We start from the raw sequence: 20,053 nt of genomic DNA on the forward strand, positions 1-20,053 counted from the left end.
ATAGAAAACCTGCAGCACAATTCAGGCCCTTCGGCCCACAGAGCTGTACTCACAGAATCATAAATTACACCATTACTGACCAAGTCCTGAACGACCCAGATGTCTAGAGCAGATGGTGAAAGAAGCAGTGTGAGGGAAAAATCTACCAGGTCTTGTCCTTACCTATCTACTTGAACTCCATGAAAGTATTGACAGGAGTGGCCACCACACAGCCCTAATGGTGATAAAATCCTTTCTTCAAACTGAGAACATTTTCCGTCATGTTTGTGGCACCATTACTAGACGACGTAGGACTGATTCAGAATGGATTTGGTCGTTCAAAACTGGGCATCCGTGAGGCATGGTGGACCATGTGTAGCAGCATATTTGAATTCTACCACAATCTGTAATTTCAGGACACAGAAAGGTGAACCTCTCTCTGCATTTACCACAAAACTGATATTAAGTAATGAGTGGGCACACTGACTGGAGGAGTGGACATGGCGATCAGATGACAATTTGGCCGTCATGCTGAGGACTTGAACTCCAGAACTAGCTGCGCATCCAGCCAAGCTGTCCTTGCACAGCCAAAATGTTGGGCAACATATCTGACAATGTCTTGTCCATAAAAAGCAAGACAAATCCAATGCAACCTATTTCTATCCCATTAGCCTGCACTCAGTCGTCAAAAAAAAAGAAAGATTTTGGCATTAATGCTATCAAAGGGCACCTATTCAACAATAACCTACTCATTGATGTTCAGTTTTGGTTCTTCCAAAACCACTTAGTTCCAGATCTCATTTGTTACAAACATGGAAAAAGAACTAAATTCCAGAGGTGAGGTGAGAGTGACTGCCCTTGACATCAAGGCATCTCTTGACAGCAATAGGATGTCTTAAGTTCATCAAGATTTGAAGGAATGTTCATTGATTGTTGTTCAATGTTCAGTCCTACTCCCACTTCCTCTGAAAATAAAGTGTTGCCTGCAGTGACCCAGAAAACATTCAGCTGTGGGCTGATGAGATGCAAGCATTATTTGTACCAAATAAGCCACCTTCAATAGTCACCTACCCTTGATATGCAGTGGGATTACCATCGCCAAATTCCCCAATCGTCAGCCGACCAACTTTGACCAAAAGTTTAACTCGATCTTTCACACAAATACAGTGGTTACTCAGAGAAGTCAGGGCCCTTGCATTTGGCTCCAAACCCCAAAGTCTTTCCGCTATCTACCAGGTACAAGTCAGGATAATGATGAAATACTGTCGACCTGCCTGGACAATGCAACAATATTTGAGATATTCGCATCATCAAATGCAAAGTTACCTGCCTGAATGGTACCTCATATGCTGCAAGCATTTAATCCCTGACATACAGTCTACCATCTACCAGGTGTACTGCAGCAACTAACCAAGAATTCTTCAACAGCCTGGATGTTTGGGGACAACATCATGTACTAATCTCAGTTCTTCCTTCATCATCATTGCATCTAAATATAGGAACTTCCTACCAAATTACACTCTGTGAGCACCTTCCCCAGAAGGAGTGCAGTGGCCCAAAGAAGGCACACTCTTTCTCTTGCATAAGTACAATTCGGAATGACCAATAATGTTGGTCTTGCCAGCCACACACATTTCTGATGAGTGAACCACACTGGAAGGGCTGAGTGTGGGAAAGGCTTTTCATTATAATTAACTGATAGAATGTACTCCTGCTAAAATAAGGGCATGGTTGAGTTGTGCTGGTAATCCTGCTGTTTTATGTAAGTTTGGTTAAGCAGCTTCTTCTGTTTATTTGCTAGAAATAACTGTATACTTGTGCCCCATCATAAGAGGCGACCACTTCTTCACCATGTAACTGCACGTATTGAAGTGATGTTATGCAGGAGACTCCTGTGAGTTCAGGTTGAAGCCTTGCTTGGTCATGTTTGAAGCACACAACCTGCAATCCCCCATGCACATTAGAAAATGAAACCTCCCAGCCCGTCACAGAAAAACCATGAATTAAACCCAAAGACAAGCAAAGTGTCAGTTTTCCTCGGCAATCTCTGTCTATCAGAAAGTTCTGAAAGCCGCAGCCACTGCTTCAACTTTGGGGCAGATTTGTACTTGAGTGGCAGTTTCCCAAAATACAATCTGCATGCACCAAATTCCCATTCACATTTAGGAATCAGTTTTAAATAAAATTCTACCATGTAGTGCATCAAATACTAAACTGCAGGATAGCATTTATAGGCAAATGAATGCACAAAATATAGAAAGGACGTAATGCAAAAAGTACATTTTTATTTCTTGATGAGTCACTTGAAACTCTGTCTTTGAAACTATAGTTGGGAATCCTTGATAAAGCTTAGTTATAAGCAATCCCAGCTCAGCTCTTTGCTGAAGCAAATTATCAAGGTGATATAACTTTTAAGGGGTGACTGGCTCGTTCATTCCTTTCTAAGTGCTTAGTTGTGTTTCCAATAGTGGACAGAAGTCAGCTTTGGCCCATGTGTTGGATGCAATAGTCAAGAACACTGTGGGATTTGCAGTTGCCTTGGGATATCAGGGAAATAAGGAAGGCATTCTTAAAGCTAAAAATATCCCTCATTTCCTCACCTCCCATTGTTGTAATGGAAATTCAGTTCTAATGAACTCCTTTTCCTGACTGTTGCAAAATTATAGAAAATAGTTTTGTACTTTTTACTGAGTGAAGCCTGATATTTAAGATGCAATTTCTCCCCTGCAGATGAGCATTTTCAGAAATCTTCCATTGAGGCAATACATTCCATTTGCTTTTCCGACTGTGAACATACCACTTCATTTTTTCACATTCACTGTGTTGCAGCAGAATTCATTATGTTTGATTTCATTGCAATGCAAGAAGGTGAGCAGCTTCTCTAGATCAACTTCAGGGAAAGATAAATGATTTAATGAGCCATTTGAGATAATCTAATCTTCATGGTCTAGTTATACACAGAGCAGTGTGATCACTAAAAACAAACTGCCCTTCTTCAGGATGAATGTTCCTAGACCAAATTCCCCCCAAAAAAATCTATTGCATCCTTCATCAACCACTAGTCTTGTACTAGGTTGACAGAAATTTAATTCAAGTCAGCTCTTGAAAATAATTATTGTATTTGAGAGCAGTAATCATTGTTTGGACATGATTGAATGTGTCCATGCCTATTGACTTTTTCTATGATTTATAGGTTTGTTTAGTCGATATTCCCATCTAAATTGTATAATTAATTATAAGTGTAGCTGTCAAGTCAGAGGATGGAATGCACTGATGAGTATTTGGGAAGATTAAATTTTCCTTTGCCATACAGATGTAGAATTGGGAATTTCACAGGCCTGCTGCTGGATAAAGTTGTTCTTGGTGCCTGCTTATTTAGTCTCTGACTTGCTGCATGCTGAAGTGCCATTGATTTTTAGGCTTTATCTGTGTGATGTCTCTCCAGTAACACTGGAATCTATTTAAATTGAACAATCACTGAAAAACTTTGTTGTCAGTAAACTATTCTGTCACTGTCCTCTTAGTCTCTCCCACACACAGTCTACTAAACCACAATTTTATCCTTGCAGCATTTTATTAGGTGTACAATAAAACAAACCCTTCTGGAAATTGTTTTGTTCTTAAGGATGCCTTGTAATTAATTGTATTTGATATTGTATTTGAAACAGTTCATTCTTTATCATCTGGTATTTTTTTTGTCAGCAGGGTCTAAGAACAACATTTTCCAAAGCTGTATTCTAAAGTGGATAACCCCCTAAACTGTTTCATGTTCTCTTGAGTTCTAATTACTTGAGCAAGAGCAAAGTTAGAAGTAAACTGTTAAAAATGTATGTTTTAGTTTAGATATATTCCACTGCCATTATGACATGGTCCTTAAAACTCAAACAAATCATTTTAAGTTTCACAATGCATTACATACCACAACGAATTGTTGTATAATTATGTGGCTTTGAGGTGGTGCAATTCAAAGACTGCACAAAGAGCAAAATTGTAAATATTCTAATTTGAGTAGGCTAATCTTATTTAATCAGTTCTCAGCAATTTATTACAGATGGCTAACAATTAGTACAGCAAACTTTTCTAATGTTCTTAAAGAGCTGATCCATCTTTGTAATGCCTCACAGATAACAACAATCAATGGGACAGCAGCTATTACTGTTAAGGAAGGAAGGAACCATGTAAGCACAGGTCAAACTAGGACTGCAGTTTTTCATGAGACTCATTTTAGTGCGTACAAGTACCTGAAATATGAATTTTCTCCAGCCAGTCATAAGCCAAGTGTAAAGCTGGCTGTTCCTACTAAATAAGTAATCAGAAAGACCAGGTCTTAATGATTTCTGACAGATTGCATTAGGTTTACTGCCAACTGTGCAAAATCTGCACTTGGGGAACTCACTGACTCTAATGTATTTAGGAAAAAACAAATATATCTATATATATATATATATATATATATCTATATATATATATATATATATATATATATATATATATATATTATATATCACCAGTTCACAGAAGCTGTAATTAGCAGTATAAATATTAAGAGCCAGCTTCTACAATCTGAATTAAAGTTGGACCAATATAAGCGACTGAATTGTGTTAATTCACAGGAACCAAGCAACCTAATACCATCTAAAAAGGTTCAAGGGGAACCTGGCTTCTTCATTACTTGCTCTTTATTAGTACTGGTGCATCTAATGCACAGATTTGGAACAAACTTAAGCGGACAATTCAAGATGTTTTCAATTGATAAAAACTTTTATTCGCAAACATTTCAATAAGACTATTTCCAAAATGCTAGTCACATTTTTCCTTTCCTCCAAACATCATTTAATGTTTGCATCTGCAGTGCCTCTAGTGAATGCTGCTGATGAGTTTGACAAATGTAAGTAGCATCACCTCTTGATCTGGCTCACTGCAGGTTTGGTCTTCGGATACTGAAGAGTAATAGCTGCTGTTCTGCTGACTGTAGTAATCCAGAATGTGCCAAAGAATTAGCAATTCAAGAACAGTGGGAAAGTTTGTGAAATCCTGTCAAATAACTGCACTGAACATTTTGCTATATTTTGTATTACCAGTATGACATTTTTCTAATATGTCCTTTCATTCTTCTTCAAACCTGGAATGAAGAAAGTCAGTGAATGGATACTGATACTTATATATTACTGATAGCAAGTCTCAGATGGTATGAAGGAGATTTTCCACCATATGTCTTTGAAGATATTGCCTCCTCACCATTCATTAGGAACCTTACTGAATATAGTGCCTCCTTCATAGTTATTAGATGAAAATTTTGATGAATGAGTGTCACTAATGTGACCCTTAATGACTTGAATAAGCCAATGAATCCACGATCTGGCATGCTGCCCAATTTGACTGCCCTTGGTGCCCACCATGTTATCCTGTTATGGGCACAGAAACCTGGCCAAGCTGGCTCTCTGCATGTGAGAGTTGTCCTGCCAAATGGAGTGGGGATGAGTGGCCTGGACCACCCTGACAGCCTGCTGTGGTCAAAAGCCTTTCAGACATTTAAAATCTGGTCAAATAGACATAATTAATTCCAAAAAACTTAAACATATTTAAAATAATAATTAAAATCACTTGAAAGTGATGGCATTAAATTAAAATATTAGTAATAATAAAGAAAGTAAAATAAGTAAAACATTTATCTGCACTTTCTAAGATGGCTAAACCCATTCAAATGACTGGGGCTGTGCTTTTAACCTCAGGGGCAAAGCAGTTTGTTCCCAATAAAATGTAAAATGCAGGTGTAAGGCTTGCAGTGGTGCTAATTATGTGAGAACATGGTGGATTAAGTGAATATTGGGCATACTGATAAGGACTGTGGGTAGGTGAGTGCTGAGGAACCTGTGAATTAAACTGGCTCTGAGGCAAGTGACAAAACTTGTTAGATATGGAATCTGAAATGTTTTTTACTGACTTTGGTCACCTGTGTGAGATCAATAAATCTCCCAGCACTGCATTCAGGTTCTTGAGGCTTGATTCCTCACATTGACTATGATGGTCATGAGCTCCCATTGTCTTTGATATGTGGAGCCTATTCCCACCAACATTCCTAGAAATCTATGGATATAGGATATATTTTCTACTATGTTTCACGTCCTTCCAGGTTCCTAGCACTGTCAGAAACTCTTGGAGCTCCTCCCTCTCATATTGTGCATTACAGTTTCTCTGTTCATCTAATTTGTAGAATGACAGCATTTGCCAGTGCATGTTGCAGCCAAACTTCACCACAGGCTGGCATCCTATTGGTCCCCTGCTATTGCATCTAGTCAATCAATGCAATTAATAATGGCAATATGGTGACATCATTACTGTGTAAGGCAACATGAACTTGGTGTGCTGCCTCCATTGTAATCAGCAAGCTGAAAACATTCAAGCATGGCAATCAACTTCAACAGCAAGTACAGTGCAAGGATGTAGGTAGCTATTATTTTAGAACTGGAAGTGACTAGGATGTGGATTTGAACATCCAGCAAATGTCAAATAGGATCCCAAGGTTCCAAGCAGTCTGGCGCAGTCTCAACCAGTTGCCACAGAGTGTCATGAAATGAAAGGCTATGATAGGAACTGAGTTTGCGGCAGGAGCCGAAGTCAATAGCTTTGTTCTTCCCATTATTTAATCAGGGGAAATTTCACCTCATCTGATTGTAGTTTGTGAATAAAATCTGGTTGTGTCACTTCATTATGGATTACACTTGTACATCAGGAGAGAAACTGTGATTGCAGTAATTTTCTTGGGTAAATCAAATGCAAAAACTGCATTTGTAACCAGGAGTAACTTTGGGACAGGCTGACAGGAGGAAGATTCCTGCAGGGATTCTGTCATGAGCCCTAGGCCAGTTTGTCTTGGTGCTATTTACATTATACCAGACAGTCAATATCCTGAAATTGACAGGTGCAGCAAAAGGTTCTGAAGCTTCCACATACCAGGAACTCAGGGATTGGTTTTAAACATAAAGTTGATGGTAGAAGGTGAGAAGTAGAAGCAGGTGATGGCCCTTTGTCCCCTCATGCCTACTTGGCCATTCAGTAAGATCAAGGCTTATCTGTTGCATCAATACTGCTTTCCTGCACTATCCCCTGATTCCCAAAAATTGATTGATCTCTGTCTTGAATATACTCAGCAACTGAGACTGCACAACCCTCTTTGGAAGAGTATTCCAAAGATTCACTCTCTCCTCTCTAAAGAAACTCTTTCTTATCTTTGTCCTGAAGGGCTGATCCCTTATTTTGAGACTGCAATCTCTAGTTCTGGAGACCCCAACCAGTTGAAACATCAATCCGCATCTACCCTGTCAAACTCCAGGCTTCTCCACGCCTTCCAAAATCCACAGAATGTGAATAGCTGTGAGTTCTACCTTCAGTAATTATCTGCCGATACATCCATTCAACTGATGCCTCAGTGATGACACCACTGACAGCAATCCATTACTGGAGGGATCGGTGTACCCTAAACAGGTCACACAGGAACCTGTGAAAGTAGACATTCCTATCAGCGAAGAGCTACAGCTTCAAAAACACCAATCCCAGTTGGACATCTCTGATAAACAATGTATTCACAAGCTCACATTTTTTTAAAGACAGTCATCACTGATACATGTGGCATTCTGCAGGATGATATTTGTCCTCTCATGCCTGGGCTGCTCTCCCTGTCAAGGTCAAGGTCACATTCACTCTCAAATTCCTTGCCATAGGATCTTTCCAAATGGCCACAGCAGATCCCTGCCATGTGTCACAGTTTCCTGCTCCCTGCTACATCACACTTCTTTGTCTGCTTTGGTAATGAGGAAACTGTATCATGGGATTTAACAGCATAGCTGGATCCATCTGCACCCTGACTGCATATGTGTGCCCATGAGGTCTCTCACTAATGACCCAGCCCTTTCCTCAACAGAAAAGGATTCCACTCCCACAATGTGCAGGTGCTGTGGGTCATGAGAATTTCCTGATGGTCAGTGCCATATTGCTAAGCAGCAGACACGATACCTTCATCCTCAAGGAGACTGAATTTTTAGACTTTTCCTGCCACCGCTACCTGGGGCGATGGACCCTTGGGGTCAAGGCCCACCCTCTTCTTCCTTGACTCCTAACACCAGTCTGTGCTCCAATCACTGTCGCTTTGTGGATTTACTGGAGCCTCATAAGTGTGAGGTTCGTGGTGGGGAGTGCTATTGGACTCCTGAAAGTGAGAGCCAGCTGTCTTTATTACTCAGGGCTTGAAATCCAGTGTACACAGAATAGATATGGGGATTTCAACATAGTGTATTTAATGCCACATAAGCTGGGAAACACAACGGCTGGTTCCCAGGGAAAAGCAGCGTGCAGACCCTGAGGTCGAAGATAAGTGGTGTCGACTGAAAAACTTGCAGCAGTAGAAGGAGCAGGATGACTCAGACGGCCACTAGATAAGAACACCAACAGTCTCACCTCACAGAGCAGAGAGACAAGACATTGAATGCATGGGCTGCAAGGAACTCTCTGATGAGGGACAGTTTTCAGAAGGATAGATATAGCACCCAATGCAGACAGTGACCCCTCTCCACACTCCCATCAGTAACACTGACAATCAGCTGAGAGTGCCCAGGTGAGAAATAATAATCTCTCACGTCCTCCTTTTCCAGGGCCACTTGCACTGATCATAAAACATTAAAGAATGAATCCTTGATCCAATTACTGAAGTGGCTTGCTCCAGCTGTTCTCAATGGTTTACAGCTCACCCTGACATATTTTGTAAGGACTTAACATTTATTTCTATGTTGATTGAATAAGTGTTGATTGAAGAAACTGGAGCCCCCTCCTGGCAGGGCTTCTCCCACGGTGGACCTGGCTAGTGTCCTTGGAGCACAGCACCTTCCTCCCGTTATGTATTCCAGCATCTGCAGAATCTCTTGTGTCTTCATGTATCTCTCTGTTGTTTGTTGAGTACTTTCATGTCCTTTTGAGTGCAAGAGGAACTTTTTTCAGTCTCTCTCTTCACAAAGCAAAAACAAACGACTGAAGAACTCAGCAGGTCAAGCGACATCTGTGGAGGCAAAGGGATGGTCGCTGTTTCAGGTCGAGACCCTGAATCAGGACAGGCCGCTACGTGTGCCCAGCCTGATTTTAACCCCTCCCATGCATCATTCTCATTGGGATAAAACAGTGGCGGTAGTCCGCCACCATCTAATATGTTTGAAACCGCAGATGTAGAAAACTATTATTTTGTTCGAAGTTAATAAACCATTCAAAATTTTAAAAAGAAGATTGTTCAATGAAATGCTTTGGATGGAGTTCACAAGTCCATGTTTGATAAAGCAGTGAAAATATTTGAACAATGTTGCTGAGGTGCAAGCTGAAAGGCTTGTGGTTCCTGCCTCTAGATGGGAAGGTGGGAGAACGGGTCATCCTTGCAGGTGGTTCAGGTGACTGCTTTCGTACAGATAATTAATGTGTACAAGTAGCTGCTAATTTTGCATTTCAGGAATGATTTATGAGGTGGCATGGGATAGAGGGACATAATCTAATTTAGATCAGAACCTCTGCCACCCATACAATGGTATCTGCACAGCTGTGAGATGAGAGATGATTAATGGGCAGTAGCGTAAACATGCTGCAGTCATAAAAGGTGTTATTTTGATGACATACTTGTCAGAATAGGAAATGGCACTTACAAAGAGTGATGGTCAGTAGCAGAACAGATTATTATGAGCTTTCAGTCACTTATTCACTTGCAATCCAGGTTGAGTACAAATATTGATGCAAAGATAATGCTGTTTGTAACAATTTGAATGGCTGTTTGTTCAAAAGCTGCTAATAGCTCCATGATCTAACCTTGGGCTTCAGTAAAAGTTAAGAGAATACATCACAACTCTTTTAATGGGAGAATAATGCACAAGAGCTGTATTATGTGTAGGAAATGAATGTCATTAGTTTCAGACTCTTGAGATTGTATTCACTTCAGGTCATCACAAACCAAAATGAATGTTTTCCTCCAAACTAACTCCACAAATAGTGAGAATGATCCTGTCTTCTCCCTGTCTGCACCATCAGCCCACCCCTCCTCATCAATCACCACCCACTCCAGCTCCCCACCTCTCCCCAACCTTTGAGTCATGAATTGAATTTTTTGCATTGCAGCCACAAATATTAGTTTACGGTTTAAAGTTTTAGGAAATTTTGACTGCTCCTAGGGATTAGCTGCTAATCAGCAACAAATGGGTTTAGATAAGATTGATGATAATATAGACTAGTCACCCAATTAGGTTTTCGTTGTCCCCATTTTGATATCGAACCTCACATTGGTTTTGGTTTTGGTGTTGGTGAAGGTCAGATCGTTAAGCTAGGTTAAGAAGGGAAAAATAAAGATGGGAAAGTAATGAAAACATAATTAGAAGTAAAAACGACCTACATTAAAAGAATTTCTGAAAAGATTTGTGAATGGAATCACTGCTTTTGCGATCAAGCACTAACATCCAAAAATAAATAATGGTAGTAAGGTCAATTGCATTGAACTGTTAGTAAAATGTTGACAGGTAAATAACTTGTTTATTCAATGAATGGCCTAGTCATACATTGATAAAGAAGTCCTCGGGTTTCATCCATGTCTGGATTATTAGCCGGTCTCAGACAGTGCACTGTAATTGCCTTCTGTATTTGTTAGATGTCAAGGGGGAAATTAGTCAGGCCTTCTTCCTGGGAACAATTGTGGATTGGGTCTGGTCATGATGTTCTCAATCGTCAGAAAACCTACCACCACTGACAAAGTATCTGTCTTCAAATAACTGGACACCATCAAGAAGCAAAGAGCTTCTGGAGATAACTAAAGGGGAGAGATTTTTGAAAATTGTATAGCATTGAAATTCCTTAATTATGAAGTGCTGTAAATTAACTTTTTGTTAATCAATTTCTTTTCAGCTTTTAGAATTTGACAGAGAGCTGTCTGTATTTAAAGACAAGTTGAGTGAACAAGAGATTGCATTTCCACCCAGGTATCAAATTTATCCTTTCTTTATCCTGTTGCAAACATTTAACTGAAAGCAATGTCCTGCATGAAATAAAAAAAAGATCCCTGAATATTTTAAGTGTTTAGTTTTCTTTACAATGATGTGAAGGGTGGTTCTGTCCTTATCAGCATCCTTTGCAAATATTTTATTGGGACCAGAAATGATTAACAGGGCCACTGCCTCCTAAAGAAAATGGAGAGAAAATACTTTTGTTTAGAGTCAGGTTGTGACTTGACCTTTGACTGTGTATGTCATTTAAAATTCTGTGCATTATTGAAGCTCAATTGTTTTCTATCTTGCTCTCAAGCTAAGGGATCTTAAAAATATTTCTGTGCATGTATTCAGTACTATTACTTTTTAACATTAACATATATATTTCAGATGCTGAAATTAACCTGCTGATAATACAGCTCACTAATATAATATATCAAATAAGTACAGATAATATTGGTTTCTTTACATAGCTTTACATTACACGTATCCATCTCCCACTGACTTTTGGGATAATCCCAGCAAAGTGATTGCCCATTTTTATTTTTTAACTCTACCCATACCTCCTAATTTAAAGAGCCTTCCAAGACATTCTCCCTTACTATTGCAGTGATGACCTCCTGGATCAATGATGGAATTCCCCCTCCTCTTTTTACCCTCCCATCCCCCCATACTCTGGAATATTGAGCTGCCAGTCTTGCCCTTCTTTCAGCCACATTTCTGTGATTACAGCAACATTACAGTAACATGTGCTGATCAACGCTCTTAAGTTCTTACCCATCAATACATTTCAATACATGTTTTCTAGGCCAAACAGCTTGTTTATTTTAACATCTTGTACCTCACAAAGAATATGGAAAAAAATTTGGTCATTTATTTAAATATTTGGATATTCTTTTAAGAAAACCAGAGTGGGCACAGAAAGGTAACATTAAAAAGGAGAAAAGAAAGTGCAGACCGAGTGGAAAAGGTAAATAGGACCATAGCAAGTATCAGAAAGTTTTTTGGAGAGAACCAGATTAAGAGAGACTACTCATCTTCAAGATAGTATGAGGGGATCTTTTCCATTCATTTGACAGAGCAGATCAGGTTTAACATTTCATCCAAAAGACAATAGCATAGAAATTCATTGTTGTTGAGGGAAGCACTTTGTGCTCTGCACCTCTATGAAATGCTCATAGGAATGGAGCAGATAAATTCGGGAACAGAACCAGGTTTGTGGAGAATGTAGGGGAGAGAGTGCCTGTGGTCTGAGGTGGAGTCAGGGCCTTAGTCATAGCATATATCAGGATCCTCCAGCTTGGGTTTGGATTGAGGGCAGTGTCAGGGAGCAATTACATGGGCGAGATTGGGGACCAGAGTCAAGTAACGATCACAGAGTTGGGTGAGAGCTAGAGAACAATCAGACATTTAGGGCCAGAAGTCCAGTCAGAGCATCAGGAGGTTAGATCAGGAATCAGGTGTAAAGTTTTAATAATGCTACTTGAGTAGTAATTCATGCAGATGAGTTTACAATAAGTGATATAAGGAAAATATCCTTAAATCACCAAATAGCAAATAACAAATAATTTGAAACTACAGGCTCAAAAATATTCTTGTTATATTTCATTTTTCTGCAAGTGTTCATGTGCATATGCATAGGTGGGCATTTGTGTGTGTATGTGTGCATGCATGTGTTTATTTGCACGTGTGTATGTGTGCGTGTCTGTGCCCACATGTAAATCCAAGTTGATTTTTTTTGTACCTATATTGACTCTCTGTATACCTCACATCTCTATATACTGCATGGCATATTTTGCCTTTTCAAATATGTATTGATGTCTTTTGAAATTAACATTGAATCTGCTTCCATCATTCACTCAAGCATGTATTTCAGTACATGATGACTTGCTGCATCATTTTTTCCCTTGTCGTCTCTTTAAATGTATTTTTCGTATCAATCATTCCATCACTGAAGTTTCTCCTTATTACCTCTTTCAACTCTCCCCTCAAACTTATCTGCCCCAAGGATAAGTAACCCATTCTCTTATCTCTCCAATTAACGCATAGGTAGAAATTGGATTGGTTAACGCCTGTTTTTATGAAGAAATCACACGTAAGAGCAATTTAGCTGGCGTTAGATTGTTCTTGCAGTCATCTCCAGATTAAATAGTGCCCATCAGGAATCTGCACTGGCACCTTTAGCCGATCTTCACATTAGTGAATCTGACGGGTTTTCCAGCATCAGACATGTACTTGATCTTTCACCCATTTATCACCAACTTCTGTCCTGACTGGCATAAATTGGAGCATTTTGGTGTAACTTGCAAACTTCCTGGACAGACAGATGCCTTTCAATTGAAGTTTGCTAAATCATTGTCCCCAATCTAGACACATCGCCCTAACCACACACCAATCTTTAACACCATGATGGGTCACCAGTAATCAGACAATACAGAATAATCCCTCACATTCTCTGTTGCACGATCATCTCTACTGATTATAACAAATTAACAAATGAACCTCTGATCCATTTAGTGAAATGACTTGCTACGACCTTTTGCAGTGGTGTGGATGCTCACGATGTCATATCTTGTAAGGATATGAAATCTATTTCTGCAGGGCTAGATGGAATTAGGATTCTCATACTTGGAGGAGACAGCTGTCAGGTTCTTCCTAAGGTGGGGCCTAGTGGGTCACTTATCATCCCTGACACACCTCCAGACATTTATCTCACTGGTGGCCATAAGCGCTGGTGCTTGCCTCCTATGTGGAGTGTGGTACCCTTCTCAGATTGGAACGCAGCAGGTGGTTGAAAATTTCGGTGAACTTAGTATGGTCCTATTTTAGGTCTTGTTTCTGACTGTAAACCACCATAATGTGGTTTCAAATGTCTTTTTGGCCAGATTCACTGCTTTTTGTGAATGAAACTAAATATGTGATAGCACTATGCGGAGCGCTGGTTCAGATCACCAAAACCAGGGATAATTTAGTTTCTATCTTTAATTCTTTGCACCATTTTAACAAAGCTCTGTTTCACCCTCTCAAAGGCATGGATTTTCTAATGTCTCAGGTCCAGAATTTGTCACAATATTTTGACAACTCTAACCATTACTTTGTAAAGATTCAACATGGGCATGGGCATGCTTTTAAGGTGAGAGGGGGTAGGTTCAGAACAGACGTGAGGGGTATGTGTTTTACTGAGAGAATGGTGGATGCCTGGAATGCGTTGCCTGATAGGGTGGTGGAGGCAAATTCACTGGGGGCTTTTAAGAGCAGCTTGGATGGGCACATGAATGAGAGGAAAATAGAGGGATATGGGCATTCTGTAGGTAGGAGGGAATAACTCTGTCAGCACAACACTGTGGGCCTAAGGGCCTGTTCTGTGCTGTACTGTTCTATGTTCTATAATCTGCTTAATTTTTTATTCAATGTATCCGTTTATGACGTCAAGGATCCCACATGCCTCTAAACAGATTTCTAAGTTTGTCCTACCACCATCAGAGATGTAACTATGTAAAACCCCAAGTCCCTCTGTCAGTATTGCATTACTTAGCTTACTTTGCCTCCACTCTGTCATTCTGCCAAAATAAAGCATTTCCCTGCATTAACTTTCATCAGCCATGTATCTGCCCAATTCACCAGCCTGTCTATACCCTTAGTACTGTTAACCACATTTCCAAGTTTTGTGTCATTTGCCCATGATGAAGTTATTCATTCACAATATTTCAAAAAGAATGGTGATGTATTACAAGATTCAGATAGGAAATACAACAACTGTCTCATTCTTACTGAAGGAATTAGAAAACAAAACTGCATTGATCCAGTGGCTTCCATTCCCTTATAATGTCCCAAAGCACTGCACAGCTATCAAATTACCTCTGAACTGTTGTGACTGTCATCCTAAAGGCAATTGCAGCATTAAGGTCACACAGACAGTAATGAGATAACTGACCAAGCACCCTGGATTTAGTATTGCTGGTAGAGGATTATTGTTGATGGGGACACCAGAAGATTCATCTGCTACTTTTGAATAGTGCCCAGAAATATTTTACATCAGTTAGAAAGGGAAAGTGGGCCTTTGTTTGATGACTACTCTGAAAGGCGATACCCCCGGCAATGCAGCAGCCTTTTGATACTGAACAAAAGTAGGGCTTGAGTCCATTTCTTCTAACCCAGAGGTAAGAATGCTAGCAATGAGCTAAGGCTGAAGCAAATGTCAATTGAGAAATTATCTGCAGTTTATTGATGGAAAAATCTTGGTACCACCCATGCTACATTTATTGATTAAAGTGATTCACAGTTCTAATGGTCCCCTTCCAAAACGCACGTAAGAATGACAAATTCATGGTACATTCACTATATTTATAAATAACTTGGATATCAGGACAGAAGACCTTGCATTGAAGTTTGCTGATGACTAATTTAGACAGCATTTAGACAGTAGAGTTGGAAGCTTTAAATTAAAAGTGATATGAATAGATGAGGTGAACGGGCAAAATTGTGGCAAATGGATTTCAGTGTAGGCAGAAATGAAGTCATCTACTTTGGATATAAAAAAAAGATACTTTTTTTTAATTACTATTGTCACATGTACCGAGGTACAGTGAAAAGCTTGACTTGCACACCGTTCATACAGATCAATTCATTGCACAGTGCATTGAGGTGGTACAAGGTAAAACAATAACAGAATGCAGAATAAAGTACAACAGCTACAGAGAAAGTGCGGTGCAGGTGGACAATAAAGTACAACATCATAACAAGGTAGATTGTGAGGCCAAGAGTCCATCTTATTGTACTGGGGAACTGTTCAATACTCTTATAACAGCGAGATAGCAGCTGAGGTGGGTGGAGTCTTTGATTATGCTGGCCGTTTTACCAAGGCAGCAAGAAGTACAGATAGAATCCACGGAGGGGAGGCTGGTTTCCATGATGTGCTGAGCTGTGTCTACAACTCTCTGCAGTTTCTTGTGGTCTTGGGCAGAGCAGTTGCCATACCGAGCCGTGATGTATCCAGATAACATGCTTTCTATGGTGAATCGATAAAAATTGGTAAGGGCTGACGGGGACATGCCAAAATTCTTTAGCCTCCTGAGGAAGTAGAGGTTCTGGTGAGCTTTCTTGGCTGTGGCATCTATGTGGTTGGACCAGGACAGGCTGTTGGTGATGTTCACTCCCAGGAACTTGAAGCTCTCAACCCTCTCGACCTCAGCACCATTGATGTAGTTTGTGATAGTTGATGAATAGTAGTACTAAATGATGGAAGACTAGCAGAGACTTGTTCCTAGATTATTTATATATGTACAGGTATGGAAAATAATCAAAAAGCTTGTTATTTATATCTAGAGCTCCAGAGTAAAAGAGATCAGATGCATTGCTGCAGCTATATACAATACCCTGGTCAGACCATATATGGTGTACTCTGCATATTTCTGGATGCCGTATCTTAAGGAGGAGCACTATAGGTTTACCAGAATGATAGCTGGACTCCAACAATTAACTTTTAAGGAGAGCTCACAGAAGTTGGGGTTGTATACCCTGGAATTCAGATAGTTGGGGGGGTGAGAGAGAGAATAGACAGAGAGAAACTATTTCTCCTGATTTGGGAGACAAGGCTGCATGATCTAAAAAGAACCAGGGCTTTTATGACTCCTGCATGCAAAGGTTAGTAGAAATTTGGAACTGTATTCCAGAAACAGCATTTAGTGTTTAATTTCAGATCTGGGATTGATAGATAGCATACTCCTTCCCCTATATTCCTATGACTGATATTACTTAAATCACTTGAAACCATTTTATAATAATCTTCCCAATATACCAATAATAATGTGACATCACAAATTGGGAAAAATGTAGCTTCTAATGTGTTAAATGGATTTGATTTATTTTCGTTCAGCAAAATGGAACACTCACAAATGGCACTGCACTATATGTGAAAGTCTCCATTGCACACACAAACTGCAATCTATTGGACTTCAACCTAAAAGAATATGTTTGGCAATAAATAATTCTTATATCAGAAAAGGAATCAATTACACCAGCTCCCGATTACATATGAGGAAACCATTCAATTGTAAAATAATTTCAATATTGACTTTTTTAAAATGAAAATAAAACATTTCACCCTGAATTAAGCTCTTGGATTTACAAACCAAGAATTGACATAAGTCAGTTCATACAAAAACATAACACATGTTAAATACTTCACCATGAATTCTTTAACAATTTGTATTTTTTAATATTATTAACAAATTAACTCTTTGAATTTGTTTGAAAGAACCATCTTTGATTGAGTTAACTTAACTACATTTGAGTTTTCCAAATTCAGGCCACTCCTAATCAGTCACATGAGAGTATAGTAATAAGGAGGTTATTGATAGGATCAGAACTAGGACACAGAAATCCATTTAAGTAATTAATTGTGCCCAGTTCTTCAGCATAAAACACAATAAAATAAAATAAAAATAGAACAAAATAAAAGTTGTTTTTTAATCAGTGCTTTTCACATGTCTGGCAATATTTGAAAGTGTTTTGTGAGTTCATTATTTAATATGCACTTCTTGTCAAGAAACAAATACCACAAGCTTTGCTTTTTATTGTCATTCCAATAATAAGATGTATAATTAATTTATCTTTTATTCAGCTTGTTCCCATCCATCACTGAACACAAACATTGCATTTTTTTCTCTTTTGAAAGGTTTGTCCCAAGTTGCTTTTCTGACCTATCCTCACAGACCTGCAGAGTTTCTAGGATGTCTGCTAACTTGCCAAGGCAAGCATCAAGCTAGTATCAGCTTAGTCTTAAACGCCAAACGGTGAAGGGACAACTGTATATCATTCCTCACTTCCATTGCTGCTGTCTAGACTTGGCAAACACCCCGATGTGGGAAAGGAGCCATTCATTTAATCACTATGGCTGCAACTACAATGTATTCCCTGCTGGGCACGTTAGCAGTTTTAAACATAATCAATGCCTAATGGCTTCATAAATAATACAACTGAGACTCTTAACAAATTATCATTTAATTTTATGAACTGCATAAGACTAATTCTTCATTATCTAATGTTTAGTGTCAATCCTGGCTCTTTCTCCTCCTTAGATAGCCTACCATTGTACAAGTTAGTACAATTGTACAAGTAGTACAACCATTGTACAAATTGTACAACTGTTGTACAATTTAGGCAAGCTGTGTGGAATATTGGACTAAAACTAAGAAATAACACCATTATTCTATATTTTTTAAGCCAAATGATTAATCTGGAATCTTGATGTTGTTTTGGTACAATCAGTTATCCCAATAGGTATTTTATCATTGAAAACAATAGACAATTTTTAGAAGATACCATCACATCTGACAATTTCACCTTCCAGTAACAGATTACACACCAGAGCTATATCACAGTTGCTTTTAATGTTTAAGATTTTGCCTGTCTTCAACAAGTACAATTGCTAAGTTAAAAACAACACAGAAAGAAACTGTACTTCAATAACAATTGTACAACATCACAAACACTCCTCTGAATGAAAAAAGATACTTCGCCAAGAACAAATTTGGAGGAAGTTCCTTTTTGAATATGAGTTTATCATAATAAGAGGTTTGAAATATTTAGTGAGAACAGCACAACATCATTTCCATGTCACGCCTCTCTGGCTCCAGAATGAACACTAACATGGGAAAGCCAAATTCAGCACAAATGTGTGCAGTGTTCAGTCTTGTCACAACTGACCTGATGGATGACTTCTTGAGCGTAAGCAAAATGAATTTACAGCTTGTATCACATTCTTTAAATCAAAACACAAGGCGCAGGAATGTAACTTTCACCGATTTAACCAAATGATGTACAAAGATCCATTAATTATATTTTGGAAAAAAACAATAATCAAGGATCCATTGACCAGATCACAAAACTTATCCATTTTTACAATACTTTATATAACGTAGAATATATTAAGGGGCGATGCAGGTCAAGGCTTAAGATTAAAACAGTATGTTTTGAAAAGATTTCAAAACATTGGTGGGATGAGAGGTAGCAAGTTAAAGATTTAGAGAGGCAATTTCAGAGGGCAGAGTTAAAGACTTCATCAATGGTGGATTGCAAAGGCAGCAGAGGATGAATATGAAATGCAGAGCTGAAAAAGTCTGCAGTGGTCGGATAGAATAAGGCTACCAAAATATATTTAAAATCAAGAATGAGCCTTTTCAAGGTACTTCAGAAGGGGAAGGGAAATTGATGAAGATCAGCAAAGATAGGTAACTTTTGAAGAAAATTTTGCATCAGATAGGATAATGGCCATGGGGGCAGTTGGTGGAATTAGCTTTTGAGTAGTATGGAATAGTGAGAAGAATGATAAAGAATTGAACCTCGAGCAATGAAGGCTTGGATAAAGATTTGGCACCAGCAGTTTTAAGTTAGAGGTAAATGTTGTTGTTGATTCAGAAGTGCCAGAAGGTAGGTTTGCTGATGGATCTGCCACAGCTCAAGGTCAATGTAGCACAACTGAATGATACATAGCAATTTTGTACATAGTGTCTCGTGGTTAGAATTCTCAGTCACATGTGGTGAAGGCACATTGTGGAAGGACATGCACATTAAAATCTTGCTCCTGATTTTGATTCCATTGATTTTAACAGAGCCAAATTTCTGAAGCAGAGTACATTGCCTAGCTGATACTGCCTTATGCATTTTGAGCCTGTAACCAAGGGCATTTTTTTTTGAAGATCCTGGAAATATTTATTAATGCTCAGAAGCTGGATATTGCAAAGGGGTACCAATCAATAAAATTGGCACAAACTTTGTAAGAAGGTATTTCCGTGGTCGAACTGCTGAAAGAAGTGGCAATCCTGAAATTGAACTGAGTTCCAGAAATAAGATGGAGTTGTCTTGAGGATAAATGAAACTTGTGGTGAAGCCACCATTATAAACTTTAGAATCTCAGGTTAGAGAGTAGGCCTTTATGTACAGAGAATACAATGAAAAACAATGGGTTATAGGTTTGAGTCCAACTCACAAGGTGGGAAAGGGTCAGTGGGGAGGTGGGCTTTATTGTAGGGAGGCCCAGGGGTGAAGGGTCAGAATGTCAGTCACAAGAAATT

General features: G+C 39.1%; 1 protein-coding gene across 2 annotated transcripts in view; it reads left to right on the plus strand.

Moving 5' to 3' along the window:
• Positions 1-20,053, plus strand: part of LOC127577001 (inositol polyphosphate-5-phosphatase A) — a 426,171-nt gene that overhangs the window by 379,492 nt on the left and 26,626 nt on the right. For both annotated transcript variants that reach the window (XM_052027852.1, XM_052027851.1), the window contains exon 12: positions 10,900-10,973. In XM_052027852.1, coding sequence (XP_051883812.1) covers positions 10,900-10,973 — 74 coding nt within the window. The remainder of the gene's footprint in view (positions 1-10,899; positions 10,974-20,053) is intronic.

This window comes from Pristis pectinata, chromosome 12 (assembly GCF_009764475.1).
Source record: "Pristis pectinata isolate sPriPec2 chromosome 12, sPriPec2.1.pri, whole genome shotgun sequence".
Classification (NCBI taxonomy): Eukaryota; Metazoa; Chordata; class Chondrichthyes; order Rhinopristiformes; family Pristidae; genus Pristis; species Pristis pectinata.